The sequence below is a fragment of the Labrus bergylta genome, chromosome 16 (assembly GCF_963930695.1).
Source record: "Labrus bergylta chromosome 16, fLabBer1.1, whole genome shotgun sequence".
Lineage (NCBI taxonomy): Eukaryota > Metazoa > Chordata > Actinopteri > Labriformes > Labridae > Labrus > Labrus bergylta.
In genome coordinates this window covers 25687672-25714376 of record NC_089210.1, presented here as the reverse complement: position 1 = coordinate 25714376, position 26705 = coordinate 25687672, and the positions used below count along the sequence as shown (strand labels likewise).

Here is a 26705-nt window from a genome sequence, read left to right as displayed (position 1 = left end):
ACATACACCCCCCCCCCGCCCCTCCCCCTCCTGCTATAGGCTTTTATGTCAGCCTGGTCTTTCTGTATTCTCTGAACCATGATAAGTAATCTTCCAAAAAAAAAAAAAACAGGCATTTCATAGTGTCCTCTGGCCCCATCAGATGCTCCCATCCCTCACACTTCCAAGAATCCAATCACTCACAGGTGTGTCTGCCTCATGTCCACTGTAATGACTCACTTTGTGCCAAATACTCAAGTGTGTTTGTGTGTTTCAGCGCAGACTCTGCCCTCCTATCTCAGTTTATCCCATCTCAAACCAGACACTCAGACGGAGAGGTCAGAGGGGACGAGGTGTTCAAACTCTATGTCGACAGCGTCCTCACACCCCCGTCATTCAAGGTGAGCTCTGCTTTCGACGCCGTATTGCTTAACTTTGCAGAAATCTGAATAGAGACTTTAGCTCGATGCTACATGGCATTCTTTAACAGAGGGCACTTTAGACATTGTTAGTGTAACCTTGGCTTGCTCTGTCAGTGGAGAGCCCTTGTAGCTCTTGTCTGCTTATAATACTCAATCCCGCATGCTCTGGGTTTAAATGAAGATGTCTTATTGCACACACAAACACAGTCTTTCAACTTGTTTGAGGCCAAAACAGCACTGACCCCAGGTGTCCTCATTAGGCTGAGCTGTGGACTGTTTTTGATATGAGCACTGAGCTCTGATCGCTGGTGTATTAAGAGCAGTGTGCATGTAAAGAGGATAAACAATAATACCGGCACTATTTGAAACCCTAATTCTAAGAGCTGAAATCTACATCTCACTTGAAATACATTGGACACCAACAAGTACCTTTATAAACATCAAAAGAGTGTGGTATTTAGGGATTTACTCCCTTACAAATAAATCTGTTTTTAAAGGCTCATCTCTGGTAGCTTTAATTGATTTTCTTCACTGAGGAAAATACTAATTTCTCTGAATGGTTATGTCTTCAACACAGTCACAGTTAACATCATCGTCCTACAGTGCAGATGGATAAAAAAAAATGTTGTTGGTGAAAAGAAAAATAATGAGCTCCTGGTGACATCCTTCGGCAGACCAATAAGAATCTGAGATTCAGTTTGTTTATTTGGATGAAGTTATCTTCATCTTTGGAGATAAAGAGTAATGAGTTGAGAGTTAAAAATAAAGACCATCGTTCATAGTAACGGCTGAGTGATAATTATAATGTGATTGCAGGTCTATGAGGTAGTTGTGTAGAGAGATATGAGCTTTGCTATATTTCACAAGGAACAGACCAAATGTTGTGCTTCAGGAAAATATGGGCAAGTTTATTTCCCTGCTGTTTTTGTCCTTTACCAATACACTGCCTGAGCTTACAAAAGAATGCACACACATACATACTGTATATAACGGTTCTTACACAGCGCTCAGTACATATTTACATTTCTGCATATACTGTATCCCTGTGAACATATACACTGTCTCTTAAAAGCTTCCAGAATATGCCTGCTCTATTATACCTCTCCTTTTAAGAGTGTACGAGTGTGGGTTTTGTCTGCATGAATGTGTGCTTGAAAGAGCAGCAGACAGAGACTGTCAGGGGAAAAGGCGAACTTCAATGAGAATGAATGCAATATGTGAATTCAGGTGTCTCATTGATCTGCCAGGACCTCAGAACCTATTCAGCATCTCAATTTACCACCACCTCTCCCTCACTAGACCACATCAATGTCAGCCCCTCCTGTCTCTTCCGTGTCTCTGCTCACAGGCTTTCACCGGCTCTGTGGAGCCAAACTCATAAACTTGTGTTTTTAGTCTTGACTGTCCACAAAATACAGCTGTGAGCAAGCTGCCATGGCTCAGCAAGCAAATGAAAGCTTTGAAACATTATTTCTGTTTTTTAACCATTTAGTTTAGGGCAAGTGGTACAGTGCCTAAAAATCTCCAAATGTCAGTCAAAAAGCAGTTTGGGGTCGTTGGTGATCAGAGGTCCTCTCCTGTCTGTCTCACACATGTGAGTGTATGTGTTCAAGTGTACATGCATTGGATACAAGCAGGAAATCCCATTTGCATACGCTGCACTGCGCCAGAGGTCAATAACACTTTACTCCTTGTATATAAAAAATGGATTTATTGTCTGCTTGCTGAAACAGTGTATGCTTGCTTTTCTCTCTGTTTACTTGAAGGTTTTGTGTGTGTACACATTCTTGTATTACTTTAATGACATCTACACGCATAAAGAAAGTTGACAGATATATTCGAGTTCCAGACATAAAGAATGAGCTCAAGTCCGAGCAGAACTGATTGAGTGTGTGCAGAACTGACTGTGCGACAATGAAAACAAAGCATTGTCTGACTTTAGGTTGATTTTATAGCTCAAGTTCAACATGCTTTATTGACAGGAACAGTAAACAAACGTTGTTGCCGAAGCAAAGTTATCAAAACAATCAACAGTAATATACTTTTTATATTTTTATATATATATATTTATATATATATATATTATTACTGAAAAAAAACAACATTTATTGCACTAATTAACTGTACAAATTGTGCAGCTGAGTGTATTAGTGCTGGCACTCCTGCTAAACATAGTCTCATTAGTTTCTGGTGTGGCTATGCTGCTGTAGCCTGGTTCAGCAAGTTCTTTCTGACGGCTTCATACAGCAAGAAGACGAGGAGAAAGTAGACCTCTGTTTCTATTTTATCCAATTTACAGTTTTTACAAATTCTCTCTTCTCTAGGTTTCCAATTCTTATGATGGCTTTATTTTACAAGTTTCTAATCAAATGTTATATATGTTATCTACAAAATATATAAACTATACAAAACCATAAAACAAACATAAGACAAAGCCTCTCTAAATTGATCTTAATGGATATGTTTTAGTGCTGGGCAAATTGACAGTGCAATCTTCCTTTTCTAATGGCAGGAAATATTCTACCACAGAGCCCTCTTCCTTTATAACGTCATTAAAAGCTTTATTCTTGTTTTTATTTGTGTCTGGTGAGGGGGTAGGGATGTTTGTATTTAGTCAACTAAGCAATTCAACATTGTCATCCTCGCTTGTCGGCACCAGATCATCCGTTGGTTAAATTCATTACTAATATTTTCACTTGTTGGACCGCAGTGTAAATATTATATATTATGTCCAAGCTGTTTGTAGCTGCCCGCTGCTAGATGGGGCTTTTTTATTTTACCTTTATTTTACCAGGAATATAGCCACAGACTGGCTAGAGCCTTATCTTCTGGCTCTACTGCCTACAAATAAACAAGTACAATGAACAGACAGCACCACATGGAAGCAGCACATCCGGCAGTATTTTTTCTAGAAAGTGAGATAAAGATGTCTCAAGGCTGTGCCACTTTAAACTGTCATATCAACTGGAGTAATGAATAACTAAACAAAGCACAGGCTTGTGTTATTAACCTTCATGGTGGACCAAAGGCTGGAGGTGCTAGTATTGTTAACATTAGCCACACTCTGCAAACCAAGTTACATCGTAAACCCGCAGGCCATTACAACTAAACTGAAGTTTGACTGTTTTCTGAGGTTTTGCTTTATTTTACACTACTATGGCTAAACAGATTTTAAATATGGGTTTAATCATCTTTGAAAGTAATAATAATCAATAATAATAATAATAATGTGCACCCAACATTCTGCATTTAAATCCAAGCACATTTCAGTAACAAAAAACAGCAGTTTATGGGAGAATGTTACCACTGTCTAGTTCATACGTTACACTGCTTTCACTGTCAGTCATCAAACGGCATCATGTTGTTCGGCATTTTTACTCCCTATCACACTTCTCAGCTACGACCCAGCTGTTTTTGTGTTTTTATTTTATTTTTTAGTTTACAGTCTTTTATGATTAACAGCTACAGAAAACATAAGTGCGCAGGGTATTGTCCTACACCTTTTGGTAAACACCCCAAACTCCAATCAGTTCAGTTCATCTTCATGGCTGATTAACTGTGTACTAAAAGAAGTAAGACTGTTCACTTCAGCAGCCTACATGTGACAGACGGTGCCAGACACGAGCGCGGTGCAGCGTGACTGTTTGTTTGTGTGTCTGTGTGGGCTTCAGTCGTGTCTCAAGAGTGAGTGTGTTATTGACAGCTGTCACCTTCTCCATGAGCTGGCGGAGTTGCCTGCTGCGTGGGTCGCGGTTACACATGTTCTGGGCTGGTGCGACCACGGTACAGATACACTTCCCATCTGCGTCCTGTGCCGAACTGTATATCTGCCAGCCCTCCTCCGGGCTCGGGTACAGAGCCTGCAGGGACACAAAGACATATATAAGTTAGACCAGAGGAATGAAGTGGTTGCTTCTGTCGTCTTTAGTTTATCTATGTTGCTCCCAAGTAGAATTTTCAAAATGCATGGAGGCAGACAGGATTAATCCACCAGCATCAACAATAATCTGAAAAGAGTACAAACCTATGAAAGCATTTCCAAACGTATAGATATATCCAACACTCAATGTTGTTGTTGAAAGTGTTTAGAGGGGAAAATTATCTTGAATAAATTCCATATCATGATTAGTCGTGCCCATTCTGTCACCATAATTTAGCTGCAGTCGTACTGTCTCCATGGTATTCTCTTTTTTCTCTTGAGATCCTGTCAGAAGTTACTCTTCTCCAAAGACAATTAATGGCGATTGATTCCACAAACAACTCAAAATCATTCACAGTCTTATTTCACTGTTAACTGGAGAGCTACATCAAGAGAGAAAGCAAAGCCGGAGCTTGACAGAAGTGAAGCTCACAGCAGTTAAAGACAGAGAAGATGAAGTAAAGAGATGAGGATAGACGAGCCAGAGGGAGAAAATGGGCAAAAATGAGTGCAGATTAAGATAAAACAAGATCACTGGTGGAAAATAGACAAAGGGCTGAAAAACACACAATGGCCAGACAGAGATAGAGTTAGATCTTGATGGAGGATGAAGAAAGACAAAGACAAATGAGAGGAAAATGGGTATTTCAGAGAAAAGAGGAAGAAAGGAGGGAGATCAGGCCAGACTGCGTTATAGCAGAGCTTCTAATAAGTTTGGACACAGAGAGGAAATGGAGCTGTTCAGGATCGATAATGCAGCCTGTTACCAGTGGAGGAGGGGCGGACTGAAAGAGTTGATGTCTCTCTCTCTCTCTGACTAATCCAATCAAAAGTAGTGCTGTGTGCTAGAGAGAACACACACATGTACACACACTTTTTAAAAGGCCTGGCTTCATTCAAACAGCATTTACACACTCTCAGCATATGAAGCAAAATGTAATGAGAAAAGGAGCAGCTATTTTAGTGATAAAATTAAAGAGCCATCCACATAAGTGGAAGAGAAAAGGCTGGCTGTGTAAAATCTAGCCGCTCTGCACTCCTTCTCAGTGTTTTGCTTCTCGTCTTCTCGGGCCCAGGGATCAGATTAAAATGTCTTGGGGGACAGGGGGGACTGTGTGATTGGAGTGTAAAGTAGCAACCGCCCTGCAAGCCAATGTGCTCACTGTCACATCTTGTCACTCCTGAGAGTCCCCTGGTTCTCCACCCGCTTTCTCTCTTTCCTCCCCCACTTTCTCCCTTACTCTCTCAGAATGAATGAATTTTAAATCTGGCTTTCTCCAAATGAACTGTCGCAAAAAGAAAATACCTACGTGAGCTACACTTAAATATAATATAATGTCGACTAAACAATAAGCAGCCGTTATCTATCACATCCCTTTCATATTTATTTTTCATTATATTCAAAGTATATTGAATGGACTCATGCACTTTCTAAATTAATAAATCTAAGTTTAATTAAAGTAAGTCAGGAGTAATATTCTATTCCATTTTCTATTCAGAGAATATTACACACCTATTCGTTGTATTTCAGTAAGACTGAATGTCCACTGTGCACATGAATGACTCACAGTGGACCTCAGCGGCTAAATGATCACTCCATTATTTTTTAATACTGATGCATATTTGTGAGTCAGTGTGCGGCCCGCTCCTGTAGAGGCCCTGCGCAGATTTCTCAGTCAGCACCTTTTCTTATCATTATGCATCTTGAGGAATTCCACCATCGGAGGAATGTTAGTCGGAGGTGGAAGACAGAGGTCTACAGAGGCCAGAGTTGAAGCGAAGACGAGACAAACAAGGCAGACTCCACGATAAGATCTCCTTCGGTTTCTTTCAACTGCATCTGACTGAGTATTTCATTCCGCCATCGCCTGAGGGTGAGATTATTTTCTTCCGTCTGCTTTCCTGCCTGCATCTCACTCACTGTCAGGACTCTATGCCTGTTTGAGCCCTTAAGTATATTTATGTGAGCATACCTCTGTACATCTGTACATGACATAACTGCTGATGAACATACAAGCACATAATATACCATACATATGCTTGCAATGTATATTAATGCTTTTATTTGTACATGCTCTTTAAAACTGTTGCTGCACATCTGATGTCCCCCTGAGGGGATTTTATTGGATTTCCCTGCGGCTGAACTCACTGCAGGACTACAGTGCATATGCAATAGCTGCTACAATACTATGAATGTGTTTAAGATAGTGGATTGTGATTCCACAGTATGGTGCGCTGGATTCTCATTACAGCTGATATCCTGCAGTGTTAACAGGTGGAGGTAAGTTTGCCTCAAACAGCAGAATCCTCTTAAGTTACTCACTCTGAGGCTATGTGCAGCCTCCTGCCTTCAATAAAATTACCTCATATCCATACATGAGGGGGCTGTCTGCCTACGCACCAGATATTCACTTTTTGGTTCAGAAAGATTCCTGCGATGGATGCAGAAGTGTGCATCAATATTTGATGTTGCTGTCAGCTTGAGAGAGAACCACAGTTGTTTGTCAGGCTGCTTTTTTTTCTTCTTTCTATTGGTTTCATTTTGGGCAGTGTCATAAGTCAGCAAGGTAATATAGAAGGACCTGTAACACAATTATCATAACACCTTCTTCATTATACAGCATGTTTAAACTCGTGCTGTGCTCCTCATGTGCTCTTTCCGAGCCAGGGAGTTCTCTCAGCAACAGATCTTCTCCCCTCCTCATTAATGTTTCATAAATGTCGGGCTGAAATTAAGAGCTTATTTGAATCAGTTCCAATTTCATTACCACCCACCTATCCATTCTGCACTAACTTCCCCATTTTCACAACAGCACCAGGCACTATAGAGGATTATGAGAGGATTTCTTTAATGCAAATCTTTCTGTCCCTTTATGCTTTGTGCCTGAGCCTTTGCAAGGACATCTGCGTGCAAATCAGGCCTCATAAAAACCGATCTCCCTGGGTGCAAGAAGTAAACTTGAATATGTTTTAGAATCTTGGCTCGTTCATGTAAATACGGTTAAGGCTCTTCTCTGCAGTGAAGAGTGGGTCATTGACATTGGGTCATTTAACATAGTGCTCACACCATGCAGCCATCAGATATCTCATTAGTGCAGGAAAAACAAGATTTTCATTAACAAAACAATGTTACAAAACAATATGCAGAGTGCAATAAATGAATAATATTTTTGCACTGTAGCCAGGTCAGGGCTCAGTGTGTTAACATTGAAGTAGTGATGATAACATAACCTGTGCTATCCATATCATGTTATCAGTGTCAGCTAGCAGGGAGCACTTCAGGTCTGCAAAATAATCAATCCTCCCCTCCCAGACACAGACGGTGGTTTCAAGAGAGAGGAGGTATTCAGTTGGCTCTTTCAGAAATCTAACCATTAGATGTGAAGGATGAAATAGAATATGTAAGTGCCAGGTTTCGAAGCTGTCACAGTCATGGCTAAAGCCCATTAAAAAAGAAGACAGCAGCAATGAAAACAACAGGAAACCTCGGAGGGCAAGAGAGATGAAAAATCAATTAGGCTCACATGCTAAAGCAAAAATTGCTCTTTTAAGTTTTCTGGCTTGCCTCTTTTGCATCAACCCAGGGTTCCCTCTATCCCCATGACATCACATGTGACAGTCTGGGCCTATGAAGTCCCACCATCCCCTGCTGGTATGTCTTCTAGTCTCCAACTACCATCGCCCCAAAAAAAGAAAAAACTGTTGCAGCAGGAGTTCCTGATATACTGATAGGCAGAAATGGAAGAGTTGTGGTTTGAGAACGGCTGACAGAGAGAAGAGTAATGGTTCCTATTTCCTTAGCTTAGTTCAAATAGTACTCAGTCACAATACGGAATGACAACTTGAGTTAAAACCTGCTGAGACAGTTGAAGAAGAGATGAGAAACGAAGGTGCAACCATTACTAAGCTAAAAGCCAGATGCTTTTCTCCTCTGTCTCCTTTATGCTGCAGACGAAAGGGATCACATTCAATTCAGGTAATCGGGCATTAGCCCAATTTTTCTGAGTTGTATCAGATTTGTCTGTTCAGTATGCTGCTTGACTCTTAATTCAGATATGTTTTAGTTCAACACAAACTAAGGTGGGATAAAGTCATTTGTTCTGTAATGGGGGCGGCAGTAAATCAGTCTGTGGGGACTCCTGTTGCGAACCGGAGGGTTGGTGGTTCAAGTCCTGTTGCGGACCAAATCTGGTCCGCAACAGGGGCCCAAAGGGCCAGTTCACTTCACTGACTCTGACATCTCTTCATTAGTGCATGTCCATAGGAGATCCTGTATGTGCATGTGTCTATTTAAGCCTATGTGTGTAGCATGTTCAACAACAGAGTGTAAAATGTAATTTAACATTGTGGGATTAATAAAGTCAATCTTATCTTAAGTCACAAGTAAACCTCAAGTCCTTGGTCTCAAGTCCCAAGTCAAGTCCCAAGTAACGACAGGGAAGTCCCAAGTCAAGTCCAAAGTCCTAAACTTTGAATTTGGAGTCCTAAACAAGTCAATAGCACTTTTCACCAAAATAAATTCCATTTTATCAGAGTAATCAGTTACAGTTTTTTAACATTTTCTGTTTTTTTCTCAGTTGTAATTTTTCTGAATTCTGTGTTTTACAATGTGTTCCACTGGATCAGCTCTCTGTTTGAATCCGAATCATTTTAGCAGATCAGGACATAGTAGTACTAGTAGTTCCCAGGCCACCCTTGCTACCCTGTGGAGCCGCCCCTGCATATAAAAGAAAAAGGGGAGCTTGCACTTAGCGTGCTCTTTGTATTAGGTGTTTGGATATAATGCAGTGCTGTTTGATACAGTCTGTGTGGAGAAGTCACAGACTACAGCAGGAAGTGAGATAATGTTATCTTTAAGTTATTGATTATTGATGAATGCAGACACAGAGGAGTGAATGGAGAAAAGTGGACCCAACAGTTTGACCGGATCACATGCTTCACAAAGACTACAGATCACGGACTGTGTTCCGTTGCACTAAAGGTACAGGTACGCACAATGGCTAGCGTTGGTGTGTGTGTGTGTGCGTGTGTCAGCATGCCCCCATGGCACTCTGACATGCAGGCAGTAGAGCAGGAGAAAAACACTGCAGATAAACCAAACGCTTTTAAAACTCACTATTTTTATAAAAAAAACCTTTATATTGGATGGAAAAAAAGTTTTTTCATAAATCACATTCACATTTACCCCAATTCCATGATATTCCATGTTTTACAGTTGATTCTCATTGACAAATTCTGTAATCTGTGCATGTTTTTTGCATCACAGAGATCATAGGGCCCTAGATTAACATACACACTTTAAATTCCAAAGTATTTTCAATTCATAATGCTCAAGTCAAAGTGATGTCACGAGCCATTAGTCTTAAAGTCCAAGTCGAGTTGTAAGTCCTTTATGATATTGTCAAGTCGAGTCCAAAGTCATTAAACCTGAAGTCCAAGTCATGTGACTCGAGTCAACACCTCTGGTTCAGCGCCACGCCAGTCTCTGATACCAGCTTCATGGGCCTCATGTTTTACCTGTCAGATGTATGATGAGAGTTTTCCATAAGCCCAAACTGTGCCAAACATCTGGATGACTACTCTCTTAGTGTCTCAAGTTATGTCAACATTTCATTAGTCCATATCAGGTAATCCCATAAAGAATTTGTGTCATGGTATTGTTAGAAAACAGAAAAAAGTTAAGCTAAAGTTAGAAGCATCTACAAAGCAGCCCACAAGTTTTTCCAGAGTGTTCCAGATTGACAATTATTTTACAATCAAATCTGCTATTTTCAGTGCTTTATCATAAAACCTGGAGTCCGGATAAAAAAAGACAAAGTTTATAAAGCTCACAAACTTCCATGCTGTTGTTCCAGACCTACACCATGTTAAATATAGCAGTTAAAAACACAAAAAGCAGAGATTTGCTTGAGTTTCATTGCCTGACTGGTAATTCAAAATTTTGCCTTTTAGATACTTTGATAGGTTTCTGTAATTCCAAGGCAACCATTATAAAAACCAGCAAACCAACTTGTGCCATTACCTGACCGCTTCCTCACCCTGAGGATATTAATGATTAACAAACTTCGAAGGGATTGTCCTATTAGACGTTGGAGGCTTCGCATATCACTGTCGAGAGTTGCAGGATGAACTTCCTCTAGCGTTTCATTACACCGACCCTGGAGCTGGCTTGCTGCTGTAAAGCCAGAGCTAAATGAGATCATAAATCTAGAGCTCCAAACTTTATGAGCATGACGGGAAGTCTATTATAACTTTCATAAGCAGCAGGCAGAAAGGGGCAAACGGGCGGAAGCACGAGTCCTCTCGAGATATGGCAGAGAGCTGACCGTTAGCTACACTGTGAACTGAGCTTGCCATCACATCTGAGACACAGCGTCACCACAGAGGACAGACGGGGCCAGAACAGAGGAACTGAGATAACGTTAAGTAGAGAGTTAGTAAGAAACATTTTGAGAATGAAGGGGACGTCAAGGTGAGATAGTCTGAGAGTAAGTATTACAAGGTAAGAGGTAGTACCGATAAAATCTAGCCATTTCCTCAGCTTCCATCTGCAATGCCAACTTTGTTTATCCAAGTTTTACAGTTTACTTTGTATATGGCTATCTCTCTCTCTCTCTCTCTCTCTCTCTCTCTCTCTCTCTCTCTCTCTCTCTCTCTCTCTCTCTCTCTCTCTCTCTCTCTCTGTCTCACTCTCTCTCTCTCTTTCTCTTTCTCTTTCTCTCTCTCTCTCTCTCTGTTGATGATTTGTGCCAAGCTTTAAATCCTCTCACTGCTTGTACTCAGCAAAGTAGAAACATCTGTCCCTGCTGCACGGAGCTTAGTTCTATCTATACCATCGCCAAACAATCAGAACTCATTTTTCAAATTTACTGTATATTACTGTAATTGCCCAAACACAAACAAACATTCACTTCACTTCCCCTCTGTGCAAACGAACAATCAGTCAATCCTCAATGCACAGGCCATCTGGTGCCCTTCAAAATAAAACTCAATGAGGACTCCTGCTGAAGTCCCTGGTCTCTCCTCCACCCAAAGAAAAGCGATTACCACAATCAGTGCAGCATGGTTGCCAGTCAATAATATGAGTCATAAACTCATCATGCTCCTATCCCTGCTGCCTCCTTTTTCCTCCCTGCTGACTCTCCATCACTCCTGTGACTGCCACCCCTCCTGTGCAGAGTCCTGCTCACTTTCCATCTGCAGCTCACTTGATCCAATACGAACATGCTTGAATGACAGCGGGGTTAGGATGATGTTTCATGTGTTTTTTGAAGTAGGCAGGCTCATTAAGAGAGAATCTTGGGCAAGTGAAAGAAAACTGACACAATACTAAGCTCAGCACGTACAAGCACGTAGCTGCAACTTGATATCTGTTTGTTGTAGGAGGCTGCTAGCACAGTGCCAGGTGCCCCGGTGAAACGTACTTGGCATAGTCTCTGCTGTTACATGGCTAAAAGATAGCTTCATCGTGGCTGATGTTAAGCAGAGGACGGAGACGTGAGTGGCAGGGTAGCAAGTGTGAGAAAACATTGTATAAACTGTGAGAACACAGTCAGGGCTTCATCCTGGGAAAATATGGATTGCAGAGGTGTGTGAATAAGAAAAGCATCAAATTGCTTTGAAGGACAAAGCAATGATTCAGTTTAGGTTCAGTTGGCTGGAAATTGCACTTTCATCATGGCAAATGAACCATGTCAAAAGCCTGATTACTAGCCCAATAGAGGCTGGGATCAATACTGCTTTGTACACAGGCTATCACATAATTAGTTAATGTATCAGAACAATTTAAAATTACATTACAAGATTGGCTTTCACTGAGACCCAAGCTGTGCGCAACGCTTAACATTGACCGGGCAGTAGAGGACACCTGTCCGGGTCTGAACTCGAATAAATTTAAAAGAAGGCAGCAGTGTAAACATAAAAACAAAGTGCTCAAATAAAAATCTGCACCAGTCTTTAATCTTTAATCCATAGCCAAGAATCAATCTTTACAATCTGCTTTATTGGATTGCCCGGTGTACAGTATGTGATAAAGTTTACAGTCCCACACCTCGACAGACAGAGGCAGTGTGACCCCAATCGGATTCTGAGCACCCCGCTCTTTGTGTGCTGCCATTTGTTGTTCCATGATCCCTTTTGATGGTGTGAATATTTTTCTTCACTCTTCTGCCTCACAGCTTGCTTATTTTAGATATCAAAGGGAGAGTCACACTCACACAACCTGGAATACACACAAACACTAACACAAACTCTCATTACTTCATCTTTCCATGCAGTGTCATGCGTGTGCAACAATAATGTAATAAGGATTTAGCTTTGGCTAACCTTCTCACATGTATGCAAATAAACATATAGAAATAGTCTATAATACATGTACAATCTTTGAACTGAATGGACCGTATCTTTATTGACCAGAGTGGGGTATGTAGTAGAAAATACAGATCTGATGTTCTCTGTGCCAGCTGCAAAATCTGATGTCAAACCAACAGGTTCATAAAGTGACATGTAGTCTTGCACTCTTAACACCCATCTCGACTACAATAATGCCAGGATTAAGATTTTTTTTTTGCTTTTGTTCCTTTATATGAGAGATAGGACAATGGATAGAGTCAGAAATCAGTAAATCTTTAATCTGGAAAATGTCAAAACAAATGGCAGTTTATACAGCATGCTGTAAATTGTGCCGTCGCACACCTACCCCATGGCAGAGGTTTTAGACATTTAAAGGAAGAATGTGGAACTTTTTGATCCAGTAGATGTCACCCTTGAGCACCAGCATGAAACCAAAACAACACTGCGGTTTGGTGACACCTCTGCCATACAGAAGCTCTCCTCCAGTGACACACCATCAACCCCCCTCCGCTAGCTTTCACATGAAGGACTTATCAAATGGAAAGCACCACAATGAAGCACCAATAAGCCAATCACCAATCAATGTTTTCTGAAGCTCGAGCTGCAATTGCCTGCATTGTTGTGTTAGCAAGCTAATGTTAGCACACTTTAGTTTGCTTCACATTGCATGTAAATTGACACTAAAAGACCGTGACCTAAAAACGCTCTGTGACATTCAAATATGCAGTGAGTAGGTTATATAATTCTACTTTTCTCTAGTCCTTGACTCAAAACAGCTTTATATGCAAGTTGTCGGAGATGGCCTTCCCTTCCATGTAAACATGATGTAAACACAGCTCCCACAACAACGCACTCGGTGGGACTCGTGCTTCTCACTCATTGTAGACAGTCATGACTCAGAGAGACATTTACACAGGATATACTTGATATCGTCTACATTTACGTGCAAATTGTCGTACATTGTTCCATAAAATTAGGTATAGAAATAGTGAATCTTTATCCTCACGGTCTTGTTTGTTTTTCTTTGAGTAGTCGGAAGACTAGAAAAGCGCTGTATAAGCTCAAGTCCATTTACCATTTTCTAGGTCTTAAAGCGTCATCAGTAAGAATATAGTTGATGGTAAGAAATGACATCAAACAGCAGATTGTGAGATTTACTTGCATGCAGCTTTCTGTCTCAAGACATACAAATAAAGCATGCTAGAGGTTAAATTACAAACAATGGGTTCTGATGTTACATAACAACAGGTTCTTTTCTTTGCCTTTTACACTGACCAGTTTCATGCACAATGCTAATGCTTGCTGAAACGGCAGTGAATAAATACTACCCATACAATGATCAGAATCACAACACTTTGGTGACCAAAATGCAGTCCAAAGCCTTCAGGCTCTGAAAACTCTTTTTTTGCATTAAATGAAGATAAGAGATTGGGATTTGCAGTCTCTCTAGCCAACACCAAAACTGTTTCCCAACGTCTTATTGCAGAGAATATTATGTATACAGATATATTTCACACTGTTAAGTCTAACTTGTTGTTCAGCTTTATTTATAAAAAAAACCTAAGTATCCAAAAAAAGAAATGCTACACAGTGAGGCCAAGGCTGCAGCTGCTTGTATGTGTGCGATGTATCTTGGAATATAGACATGCTGGCACAACTTCAGGAGCAGGAAAAAACAGCTTCCTCAGTCAGTAAGCACCTGCTGAAATATGTACCAAATATTTACCATAACCAGTATTTGTACATTTTAAATCAAATGTGGCAAAAGCTTACTTTATGTACATTGACAAACTACCACAGAGAACATCACATGGCAGAACAGTATGGCTGAAGTGATGGATATTGTTTTGTCAAGTCAAATGAGACATTTCTTATCAGTCCTCCTTGAACTTTAACTAGTCAATTAGAAAAATGCCTTCTTGTTGTAACTGGCATCTTTTTTATGTTAATATATTATCACTGGAAAACATTTGAAGTATGATCTCTTAAAACTTCTGCTGCTGATGACACAGTTTTGTCTCTGTTTTTTCACAAATTTTTCACACCATACTATTGAGAAGGATTGCTCAGCATGCCAGAATACTCTGTTGATTTCAGTGTTCGTAAACAAATTCAGCAGTGCCATCGTCACATTGTGTCCAAGGCGTAATTTGTCTCCTTTTATACTTAATGCTAATAGTGAAGGAGCAAACACAGTTACTTTTTACACTTAAAGAATAGTACTGTGAGATCCAACACTGCTTAGAAGTGAGAATTATTCATCATACTGTTGTTATTCCTGCTTAGACTATTTACCTGTGTGGAAGTTTGTGAAGTGTGTTTCAATAGAACTGCGGAGAAATGTTTCAGATCTCAGCTTGAAGATTATTGACTGAGCCCTTCTCTCTTTTTTTATTTTGCTTAGTCTTACATAAGATACCTGAGTGAGTGTATTCAAGAATTTCTACAACCACATTTTTTCACATAGCTTCTCATCAAATGGTTTTATGTGTCACCATCGAGACTAAAGACTGCAGAGCTTCACTTAAAGGGATACTTCACCCGTTGAAACATGAATCTGTATTGACATATATGTAGTAGAAATGTGATTTTTTTTTTTTAATTGGTGCCTTCTTGGCCGAGAAAAGGCAGAAAGTGTCTTTTTGGCTCATGTGGATGAAAGACACCAAATCCCAGAATGCACAACACCGCAAGCCACTCCCACTAAGGTCAGGTTTACAGACATATTTACTAGTTCTACCACTCCTCCTGATAGCAGCTGCAGTACCACATAAGGCCGTTTCCTCAACTGATTCAGAAATTTCTTCCAGAATTGATCTTGGAAATTCCTGGCAGAAAACAGACTCTATGTCTGTGTTCATAGGCAAACAGTGAGAGCACCGACACTACCAGTCTGCCCCAGCTCGAGCCGGCCCCGGCTCCTCGTCCTCACCGCCGCCAGCCGCCGCCAGCCGCCGCCAGCCGCCGCCAGCCGCCGCCAGCTCAGCAGCCGAGACATAAGGCCTGCCTGTTGGCGGCTGGCGGCGGCCAGCAATATAGCCACAAGACGGTTGCTGCCGACAGGCTGGTCTTGTTTCTCGGCTGCTGTGGCCAGCGGCCAGCGACGGCACCGGCGACCAGCGGCCAGAGGTGGCTACGGCGGCCAGCGGCCCCTGTGGTCAGCGGCCCCTGTGGCCAGCGGCGGCAGCAGCCAAGACACAAGACTGGCCTGTTTGGCAGTAGCCATCTCGTCGCTATATTTATATTTTTTCGCCATTATCAGCTTTTTCCATAGAGTCTGTTAGCATATCTTCCAAGCAATATGGTGAACGTTAAGTTTTGATTCTGGGAGTGAGGTCCCACCCACTGATCTGTGATTGGTCTGTAGCTTCAGTGGTCGAAAATATGAGGAACTAGCGTTGTAGTTTCACCCCGCTAACCGAAACAGCTTCCAGTGACGCAATGTGACGATTTTTGCGTCACTAGAAGCTCCTTTTCAGACCTAGAAATACAAAGATTTCCCATCTCATGGGAAAATGAGGGCGGGATGCACGACCATTCAAAAATACTACCAGGTTTCTAATCATACAAAGCTTAATGCAAATGGGTGAAGTATCCCTTTAACACTTTAACAGTTGCCTGCTAATGCAGCTGAGTATGTGGATGTATTTGTGCCTTCAGCCTCTTTCATTATAAGATACATATCATTAAAAAATAATTTCCAGTGTAGTAGGAACAGTCAATGTGGACAGCCTGTCAGGTCTTCACCCTTCCTTTGACCACACTGTTTAGCCACACTCGAGCCATGTATATGTTAGAGTTCCAGGGTCTCTTGGTCTCTCATTAAGGAACATGGTTTTGCACTATCCAGATGTGTGCAAGCATCCAGGCAGTGTTTTGCTCCATGCCGTGGCAGAAAGGCCCAATAAACTCAGTCAGCTGTGTTCTGAGATCAGCTGGTTAGAAGACAGACGTAGAAAGCAAGTGAAGCAGACTTTTCAAATAGCACCGAGCTGGGAGAATATGGGACGCAGCATGCATGCATGGGTGCCATGGTGGGGAGCAGATATGCAATGGCCACTGGCGAATTAGCACCACAGTGTCATAAGAGCAAAGCTAGATTGTCTTTGATTAGAACCCTAAACATTGTGTGAGTCATGACTGCGTCTGAGATCATCACAGGGAAATTTCTCATTAATAGTGATGGGACTTTGAGGCGAGGTTTTACATTAAAGTTTTATTCGCTGCCATTGTTTATGAGCGGAGATTATTCCTGTCTGCAAGCGGAGACGCTTCCCATCACAACACACTGTTATACTGTAATAATCATGGCACCATCACACTGGCTCATCAGTTTTGATGAAACTTTGATGAACTTCTTTAATAGAAGCAATTTTCCTCAATGTGAAGAGGGCTGCTCAAAAGAAAATATCCACTCCTGGCTGTGTGTAATATTTTATTGTATCCAGTCTTTTGAAATGTAAATTTTACAGCTTCCAGCCGCGATATATACAAAGGCACTATTTTTTTTTATCTCTTTGACCCTGAGCAACGTTAAGCAGGTATAGAAAATAAATGGATGGATTATGTGGATTATACCCCTAAGGGGAAGGTGGGTGTTCAATAGGAGTTTAATGTTCTTAATAATTCAAACAGACTTTATCCTCTCATATTGTTACTGAGATGATTTGATTTAGCCTTGATGTTGTATTCAGTACCTGCTGTGATACGTACATGTTGTTGTAAGACAAACACAACAGTATGGACGAGAAAGCTTTGAACCCGGTGTTTGCTTCACAGAGGTAACAAAGTGTCGAACTGCAGCCTCCTGCCAAAGGAAACATTTCAACTGAAATATAAAGGACAGATAAAGTGATGTTTTCTGCACCCTCTTATGAAATATCAAAACTTTGCTCCAAACAGATGGACCGTCACTCCTGTGACAAGATTGCCAACACATACTCGGTACATATTTAAACACAAAAGCATGCACACATACACACACACACACATTTCCAGATGGCTGCAGATCTCTTGGGATGCTCAATTTTTATTCGATCATTTTAACAGACCATGGCATTTGCCTAATAGGAAAGGTGCCATAAAAACACTCGGGATAAAGGCAAAGCAATTATTAACCGCAGATGAACCAGAAATGTCTCGTTTCTTCCCCAGCTTCATGTTTCTCATTACTTTAGCACAGTATCTTAAAGAGGCAGACGCATGGAATACTTTTATGTGCAAGTTTAAAACACAAGAAGAAATGTAAACAAATAAAACATAAAGACAAGAAAAGTGAAACCAAACTTAAATGAAAAAACACCTCCATTGCCGTTTCTGTATGTCTGACCTCCTTCCATGAGGCCAGAGAGGAATAAAAGACAGAGAGAGCGAGCAGAAAGAAGACATGTAAGTAACTCTAACATTGTCTCAACCTCCCCGACTTTCTACATCACCTCTGATTCTGAGCACCATCCTACCCAGCCTGGAGGTGAGTGACGGATAAGATCAGTCAAAACATCACTCAGAACCAATGTCTCTCTACCTCCCATCACCCCCGACAAAAAACATATGATTTACCACGTCCGTTCACACTGCACCCTCCACCACACATCCCTTGTATTCAGAAGCCGACAAATCAACTTCAATGCATGCAGGAATATGTGAACAAGTCATGTTTGGTTGAAATACTGCTCTCACATGCATGTCTGGACCTGCATCATCATTTATTTTTCTTCCTGAGACTCACTCTCACATTCACTGTCATCAGAAATTCCTTTTAGTTTAAAATATCAACACAGACTCACACGTCGTCACTCTCTTGTTTCTATTTCCATCTTTCATCTGCATTCTCTTTTCTTTCTTAGCAGAAGCATGAATGAAAAAGATTCAGTGCACACACACTTGCGTAAAAAGAAAAAGAAAGTCATACGCACGCTGACAATCCTCTCTGAGGTGCCCCCTCTGGAGATGGTGGTCCCGTTGAGTCCCACCAGAGAGGGCAGGGTCTGAGACATCCAGTTGGTCACCATGGCCATGGTGCTGAGCACCGCCCCGATCTTTAGCATGGGAACGCTCATATTTGCTTCCTGTGGGGCCCCGGCGCAAGTGGCCCTACAGCCAGCCTTACCCTGCCCTGCCCTGCCCTACCCTGCCCTGGACCTCTGCTCCAGTCAACCCCTCTCTGCTCCAGAGGGAAGGAAGTAGCAAGTCAGATTGTGCCTCAGTCCGAGCAGCAGCAGATCCCCCAGAGCCGATGGATCACAGCTAGCAGACTCACACAGCGCTGGCTCAGTCAAAGGGACAGCCAGAGAGCGGTTAGAGGAGCGCGGCTCACATCCAACAGCATCACCCTGGAATCTTCCCTCCCAGAGTGACTGCCTCAGCCTCACCCCCTCCCTCCCTCTCTCTCTCTTTCTCACTCACTCTCTTTCTCTCTCTATCGCTCTCTCTCTCTCTCTCTCTCCCACTGACTCCCTCACCCTCCCCTTCTCTCTCCCTCCCTTTTTCTCTCTCCCCATCTCTTTCTCAAGATGCAGAGCTGCGCATTGGCTGCCTCTCCGTCTCATCCCCTCCCCAATCAGCCTCTGCTCTGCTCCTGCCAGCTCTGTTTTGCATGCATGTATCCATTCTTTTCCTTTTCCCTCTCTCTGTCTTTGACATTTGGCTGTCCTTTCATGACTCACATCTTGTTGTATATGCGAGAACACATTTCTGAGGCATGGAGATCAGAGAGAGAGAGAGAGAGAGTGATTTCTGAGGTCTGATCGCTGCTCTATGTAATGTGACATGTGAGTGCTCAGGGCTTCCTGGGCATTGAAGATGCTCTCGCATCCCAATCACTTTGTACCGAGTGAAGGACTGTTTTATGGTTTAAGAATGGTTGGATAAGATTTCAGGTAGGCCAGGGGCTCAGGATGGGAGACACAAGCAGGTGGTTAGGTGAGGTATTAATGTTGGAGAGATCCAGGTGCTTGCATCTGACAGCTTGTCTGTCATTCTGCTTCATGATGACATCAGACTGTTGCTTGCACTTTCACAGTTTCTTACTTACACCACTCAGCCCGAGGCACAACCAAATCACTGAATTAGGTTACAACGTCTTCTTGACAGTGACTGCATAGAATGTCACTTGTGCTCTGAGAGCAATGCATGAGACACAATTTAAAGTAAGATAAATTGTCATAAAAGATGTGTGCATCAGATCAAAGCAATACATATCATTTCAATATAAAACTGATCAATAAAACTAGGATTTGTCATCTACCCCCACAGCTCCAATAGCATGCCTCTCTTTAGTGAAAGGGCACCACATGTCATTTTTTCTTATTTGAAGCTTTGTTGTATTGTTGTCATCCTCATGGCTTTTAACATAGTCACAGAGTCTATGTCACATATTCGGTGTCATTTCCCCTCAGGAATAATATCTCAAGCTCAATTTGTGGTTATTGTAGGACAGCTTTCAGATTTGTTGTGAAGTTTAAATTGATTCTGTCGATGTTGGTTGTGTATTTTTTTTCTCCAAATGATAGCTGTCAGGATTTTTCAATGCATATGGCAAGATGCTGCAAGGCAGCATGTGGATTTAAGGCGGTCTGAAACTTCTCCTCTCAACAATTGATAGCAGGACACAAGGCAGTGTGATTTTTATGTTCTAAACAGCCATGCATATTAATGACAGAAGGGCCCACTCAGACAAAACGGCCAGGTCATCTCCATTTCTTGCTTGCACCCTGAACTGCTGACTTATTCACTTTGTCAGCCTTGCATGAGTTCTCCTCCCCACCCAGCCACTTTGGGTGAGTGATACAGGCTCCTCTGTGTGGGGTTGGACTGGGAAGTGATATGAGAAGAGACAGCTTTCTGAGCCCCGTTCAAAAATTGTCAGCCCTCTTCAGCTCACCTGCTGGCTCCCACGTATCGCCTGTGACGTTGCCTCCATTTCTGAAGCAAGACTGGCCCCCTGTGGTTACCGGTGAAATTACACCCAGGCCCAATAATTGTTATTCAGTACTGAATCTGGCAAACGGTAGTTGTCAGTTTATGGCGATGTGTCAAGAGGATGTAAGGGGGCATGTGGTATCACAGTTTACACAGTCACTTTGCTCGTTACAGAGGTGTTAGTGTAGGGAAAGCAAGATCTACGTGAATTCAAGCAAACACACACACATACACACATGCACATACATGCATGCACACACACACACACACACACAAACAGACACAAAAACACTGAGGCAGAGTTATGCTAATGTCCAAGAGCATTGTGGATATACACTAGTGACAACATATCCTTTTTTTCTATCTAATGACATTTTTAATGGATTCAACCATTTATCTTAAAATCCAGTCTAAATATTTGTGTCATACTGACCTGTGTTTATTCGAATACAGTCGTGTTTATTTGCCACCTTTGTACAAGCCAGGAAATCTATGCATTGTAATATGCCATGTCATAGATTTCAATTATTGCAGCTTCTAAAAAGAATGCAGTAATCGTCACATCCACTGGGTGGCAGCAAATATTTAAACATGGATACAGACATGCTTTACCCTTGTATCTGTGTTTCTAAAAGCTCTCACACGAAGCTTCTTCATGGAAAAAACTATAGTAGAAAAAAAGTGTTAAGCGACAAAGACAATCTTTTAGAATTGTGCTTATGGTTGCAACATCTTTTGGTCAATGAAAAATCCTAGCAGTTGTAGCCTCTGTAAAAAGTAAATAATTATCAGAACAAAACATCAGTAGAACAAAATAATCCACAGCTACAGCATGCTTATTTTTCTTCTTCATTTGATCCAATTTGTACGGCGTCGTTGCAAAATTGGTTTAATGATGCCTTAAGGAATAGCTTGATAATACAGGTAATGCAACGTAGTATTCACACATGCATTCTTCTACACTTGAGGGGACCATATTTAACATAATATCTTCCCTAAAAGACATTATTTTCTTATCTGTTTTACACGTCTTACCTCAAACAAACCTTTACTTTATTTTAAAATAAGAAAATCTATTCTTAGCACTAACAGTCTGAAGGGACTTTTTGATGGTGGAGGGTAAGCTAGAGGTCTTTAAGTTTTATCCCTCGATTGAATTGATCTTCACAAGTTAGAGGCGCTAACAATAGGAGATGGCAAAGTGTGTAACTCTCTCTGTTGCTCTCTAATGATCAGAGAATTATTCTCACAGACCTCAAAATAACTCAGACTGTCTGGTTGTAATTATTGAATAAACACATGCAAGATTCTGATCTAAAGTTCACCAGCAGTCAGCACACAGTAAGTACTCTTAAGGGACTGTGTCTTTTTAAATCAATATGAAATGTGGCTGATTATACTTTTTTATTTTCAGAGATTAGGTTTTTAACACATTCATTCAAAACCTAAATGGCTAACTGAAGCCAAAGTGCCTTACAGAACTCTGTCTCTCAGAGGCTTTTCGTCCTTGAACTCCTTTCTTCTTTTTGAAGGCATCTCTTCATCAGAGACCATTGTTAATAACGTATGTATTTGCTTTAGCTGTGGAGTGCACCAGGACTCTTTCAACTCAGAATTCCTCTCACAGAGTGCAGGTCAGATGGTATCTTTTGTAGAGTGATGGAACCAAATAAAGGATGGAAATAATGAGTGTGATGAGGACAATCTGCCATACCTCAAAGACTTCTCGGCTCTGCCAATCATCTGTCTAATCATAGAGTCTGTTGGCAGAACAAGCATTCATTAAATATTAGCCAGAGAGGAAGTTGGCCATTTAACCTGTATTAATTTAATCCTTTTTGATTAATTTTCACCGCCCTTCCATATATTTCCTACTCTAATTATTGGCCTGCCTTTCTGCTGCTTCTCTGCTGCGTCATTATCTTCAATCCTCTGTTGCTGTCTTTTGTTCTTCTTCTCTGTGAATCTTATTTAGCCTTTTACTCGCCTCACTCCCACTCCCTCTGCTGCCCCCTGCCCCCTTTGGCAATGAGAAAATGGCATCTTAACATGTGTTTCTCCTTAAGCCTGCATGTGTCTTAGCTTGTACTATTTCTGTCCCGAGCTCCTAACACTTTCACCGGTGATACTGAATGTCATGTTGCATGATGGACTTATATGCAGCAGCAATCTGTAGATACAATACTGTTGAGCATCGACATGCACACAGACACACAACAACATAACATAAACATATGAACAAAATTCTACCCTGCTCTTAGCCTGTGGGTTTGCTCTATAAAGGGCATTTTTAATCAGTTCAAATGGTGAAAATCCCCACCAACCGCAGAAATGGCAGCATTCATGCACAGCACACCCATGGATGGCAGTAGAGCGTTACAAAGCCCTGAGGTCATGGGGACAAGCTCCGGGTGAGATAACAATACGGGGGAGCAGGCAGCGCCACACACTCGCCTCGTTTCCACTGTGAAAAACACACAGCGAGCTACAGATTCACAGTTGAAATACAGGACCAAATTACACCTCAGCTAATTACACAGACCTCCTTCATAATGATGCAGAGCTGTTATGACTGAGGCAGCAGAGCCGCACACAAAGCCAGCCCCCGCCTGAGCTCTGAAAGATGCTGCAGTCATCTGGTTCTAAGAATACTGGCTATTTTTCTGAGTCATAATTCATTAATTAGATGATGGACATGGAGGCCCACTGCCTTCTAAATATATCAGGATCAAAATCAGCTCAAACAAAGTGTGACCTTATTGCCATGGCAACGATTTAAATGACATAAATAGGCTGTACCCCAGGGTTCAGGCAGACAGTGGTGTGCTTTCAACATGGAGTGTTTAATCTATTAACGACTCCTGTGGGGCTTTGATTAAGGTAACTCATCTGGGCTTTTACATTTTATAGCAGAGACTGAGGCCACAGGAGGACTGTAGAGTACATATGCATCGATCCTACATGCATGCAGTAAAGAGAGTGCATCCTAGGATTAACAAAATCAACAAAATGAAATATAACCTCCGTTCCAAATGACAGTATATAAATTATGACATGATGAATGTTACATATCTTACATGAAGGATGATAATGCTGCATGTTCATCTGCTATAGAGAATCAAATAACTTTGACTCTGAGACATCCTGTGTGTCTGTTTTTGTATGTGCATGCATGTGAAATATAAAATGTGTCCTTTTCTGTGTGTATGTCTTCACATATGCATGCACGCATATTATGTGTGTGTGTGTGTGTGTGTGTGTGTGTGTGTGTGTGTGTGTGTGTGTGTGTGTGTGTGTGTGTGTGCGCGTGGGTGCGTGCGTGCGTGTGTGCGCGTGTGTGCGTGTGTGTGTGTGTGTGTGCGCGTGCGTGCGTCAATACTTCTCCATATTTGTGTCCACTTGCATGCGTTCAGCTTTCTCTCCACTGAGCTGTGAAATGTCTACAATACCCGCTAATGGTCATTGCCACAGTGTTGTGTGAGAGGCTCAGTAGGGCCGTAACATGCATGTACTGTACAGAATCTCGGTCACTGGCGTAGGAAACAAAAGTAAGGAAGAAAACAGCATCACCGCCCCAGGCTACAGCCCGATTGTGCTTAAGTACAATAATGGCTGTTAACAGGTGAAAATCGGTCCTTCCAGAGGGAACACGTGAGAAGGAAAATCAATAAAGTGTGTCTGCCTGGCTGTATTGACTGTAACACACCTTCAATATACCCTTTGGTGAGTCCATCTTTTGTCTTTGCAGAATGGCCCGTGGAGCCTGCCTAATCAACCCACACTGAAGACAAGGAGATGCATTTTTAATAGATCACGAGTCAAGACTGCGGCTCTGACACCAGGTTTCATAGCAGGCCTCTTAACCTTCAGTGTTCTCAAATGGACTTCAAAATACTCAAAGTAAGTTAACCTTCTTTAAATTAAGTGTAGAAATGGATTCACATATTCAGGACAGAAACGTTATTCAAAGCCAAGAAACCTTTTTTTTAACCGTACAATTGCACAACATGGAATATATCATAGTAATTTTGTATGTTTCCCTGAAAGCTTGCAGCCACCTAAAACTGTTGCAATTCACTGCACTTGTTCTGAGAAGCTGCATGAATATTTTTTTTACCAGAACATGCATTCAAATTGTATTCATAGAAGGATTGATTACTCCTGATTGTTCCCTTGATTACAATCTTAACAGTCAATGGGGGCTTATACATTATTATTTAAAAGGCCATTTGGTATGTATGAATGGTATATGGTTGAATATATGATAGCTCAATCAGGCACATGCAGGGCGCCACAGTTTGCTTGAGGCTTGCTAAAGAAAAGGGTTTGATCAAAGCAATAGACGAGGACGTCGTGCAGCAATCAGCTGCCATGCATTCTGCAGCACAGCATGTCTCCATCCACTGTTCTGCACCTACTCATGCCAACATTACCAGCTGAATACATCTCAGTGCAGCACTTCCTGTGCTAAATGTGCCCGGTTAAAAACTGCCCACACACACACACTGAGGCACTCACGTATAAGCACATCCATACAGATACACATTCAAACACACAAAATGACTATGATCATTTCCTGACTCTATGACCTGATTAGCTATGACCCACAAAGTGCAGCCTTCCCTGGATCCACCGGCAGAAAGCCACTGCCACATACTGACCTTTTCTCCCACCATGCTAATCAAACATTCTCTGTGTGTGGAGGGAAAGCAATTCCTGTAAATGGAGTAATTACTGGCAAATTGGGAGTCTTCAGCCTGGCAGAAAGGTATCTGGGGCTCAAAGAAAGACTGCTAATTGAGAATGCCCCCCTATTCAATACGCCCTTCAGTGAACTTGAGGCACTGGTCTAGTCCCTATCACCCAGAATAATTGACTTTTTCATCCAGATGGTAACTTGTCTTCAGCTGAGAGTTGGCTAGCTAGCTTATAATGCAGCTCAGCAAACTAATAAACACATCTATTTTTGAGTGCTGATATTTACAAGTCTGTTTTAGACCTCAATACGGAGCATTGCCGCTGCTGATGAGAGCATTTTGAAATCTGCGTCTGAACTGCTGCTGTTCAGACCTATTTTATTGTTTGATTACTCTGCTAGCAGGGCCCTTTGTTTCATTGAAGATGAATTCATCTATTTCTGCAGAATAACTCTGAGCTGATCCTAAATGCTTTTTTCCCTTTTACCCTGTTAGATGACTGTAGACACAACCACTATACATTTGGCCTCTGTCTGAGTCATCGTTTACCAGCATCACCAAGCCACAGAGAGAAAATATCAGTCTGATTTGCTAATCACTGAGGCAGGTTACTCAGGAGGAACATAAGCCAAAGAATAACAAAGGAGATAGACTTAAGGGCTATAAAAGCTGTGATGTTTAGAAGAGGGCAGAGAGAAAGGGAGATAAAAAAGAGAAAAGGCAGGTTGATGCATTTGAAACTCCCCAAGGTGATGAATTTACATCTTGTCTGTTTTCTGCCACGTTTGCAAGAGCGAAACTAACAGGACCAGAGAGGATTCGTGCGAGCCTGCCAATTACAGTCAGGTTGACTGAGAGTTTGCAGCAGCCAAATGTGAGGAAAAAGAAACAATCTCAATGCGCTGTTCTCAACATGGTCAGGAGCAAACAATGACCATCAGCTATAAATGCATCCAAGTAATGAAGGGGGAGAGAAGCAGCCTGCAGTCTTGTGTCCAGCTTCTTTGTCTGAGCTCACACTGCAGCGTCCATTTGTATCCTCTGTCTTCAGGTCATTAATGCTCAGAGAAGCTGTAACATTTAATTAGGGACACATTATTAGTATAACACAGGCTCAGCGTCATTGGAGAGAAATCCCAAAACAGCCTCTAACTCGATATTACATTTACAGCCACATGGAGTTCTGGGCAAAAGGGTTAGGAGAAATTTGTAGAAAAGCAAATTAGCTTGTCACTGTGAGCTTTAATGGGGTTTTGCCGTGCTGCTGGAAAGAGCACCAAGTGTTGTTAGCATTAATAAGCAGTCTTGTTTGAACTTGAGTTCCTTGTACTTTCCCTCTAACATACTGCCGATGATTCCAGTCATATAATCTGCAAAAGTCTCTTCTGCATTGTCAAAAAGTGAGGCGCCGCTGAT

At 41.7% G+C, this 26705-nt stretch overlaps 1 protein-coding gene across 2 annotated transcripts in view; it reads right to left on the bottom strand.

Moving 5' to 3' along the window:
- Positions 1–26705, bottom strand: part of olfm2a (olfactomedin 2a) — a 50440-nt gene that overhangs the window by 8978 nt on the left and 14757 nt on the right. Inside the window, exons 1-2 of one of the 2 annotated variants that reach the window (XM_020640901.2) lie at positions 18588–19004; positions 4112–4261 (exon numbers count right to left, since the gene is read on the bottom strand). In XM_020640901.2, coding sequence (XP_020496557.1) covers positions 4112–4261; positions 18588–18731 — 294 coding nt within the window. In that variant the 5' untranslated portion in view covers positions 18732–19004. Of the gene's footprint in view, positions 1–4111; positions 4262–18587; positions 19005–26705 lie in introns of those variants that run through there. The other variant, XM_020640902.2, reaches the window with a different exon arrangement.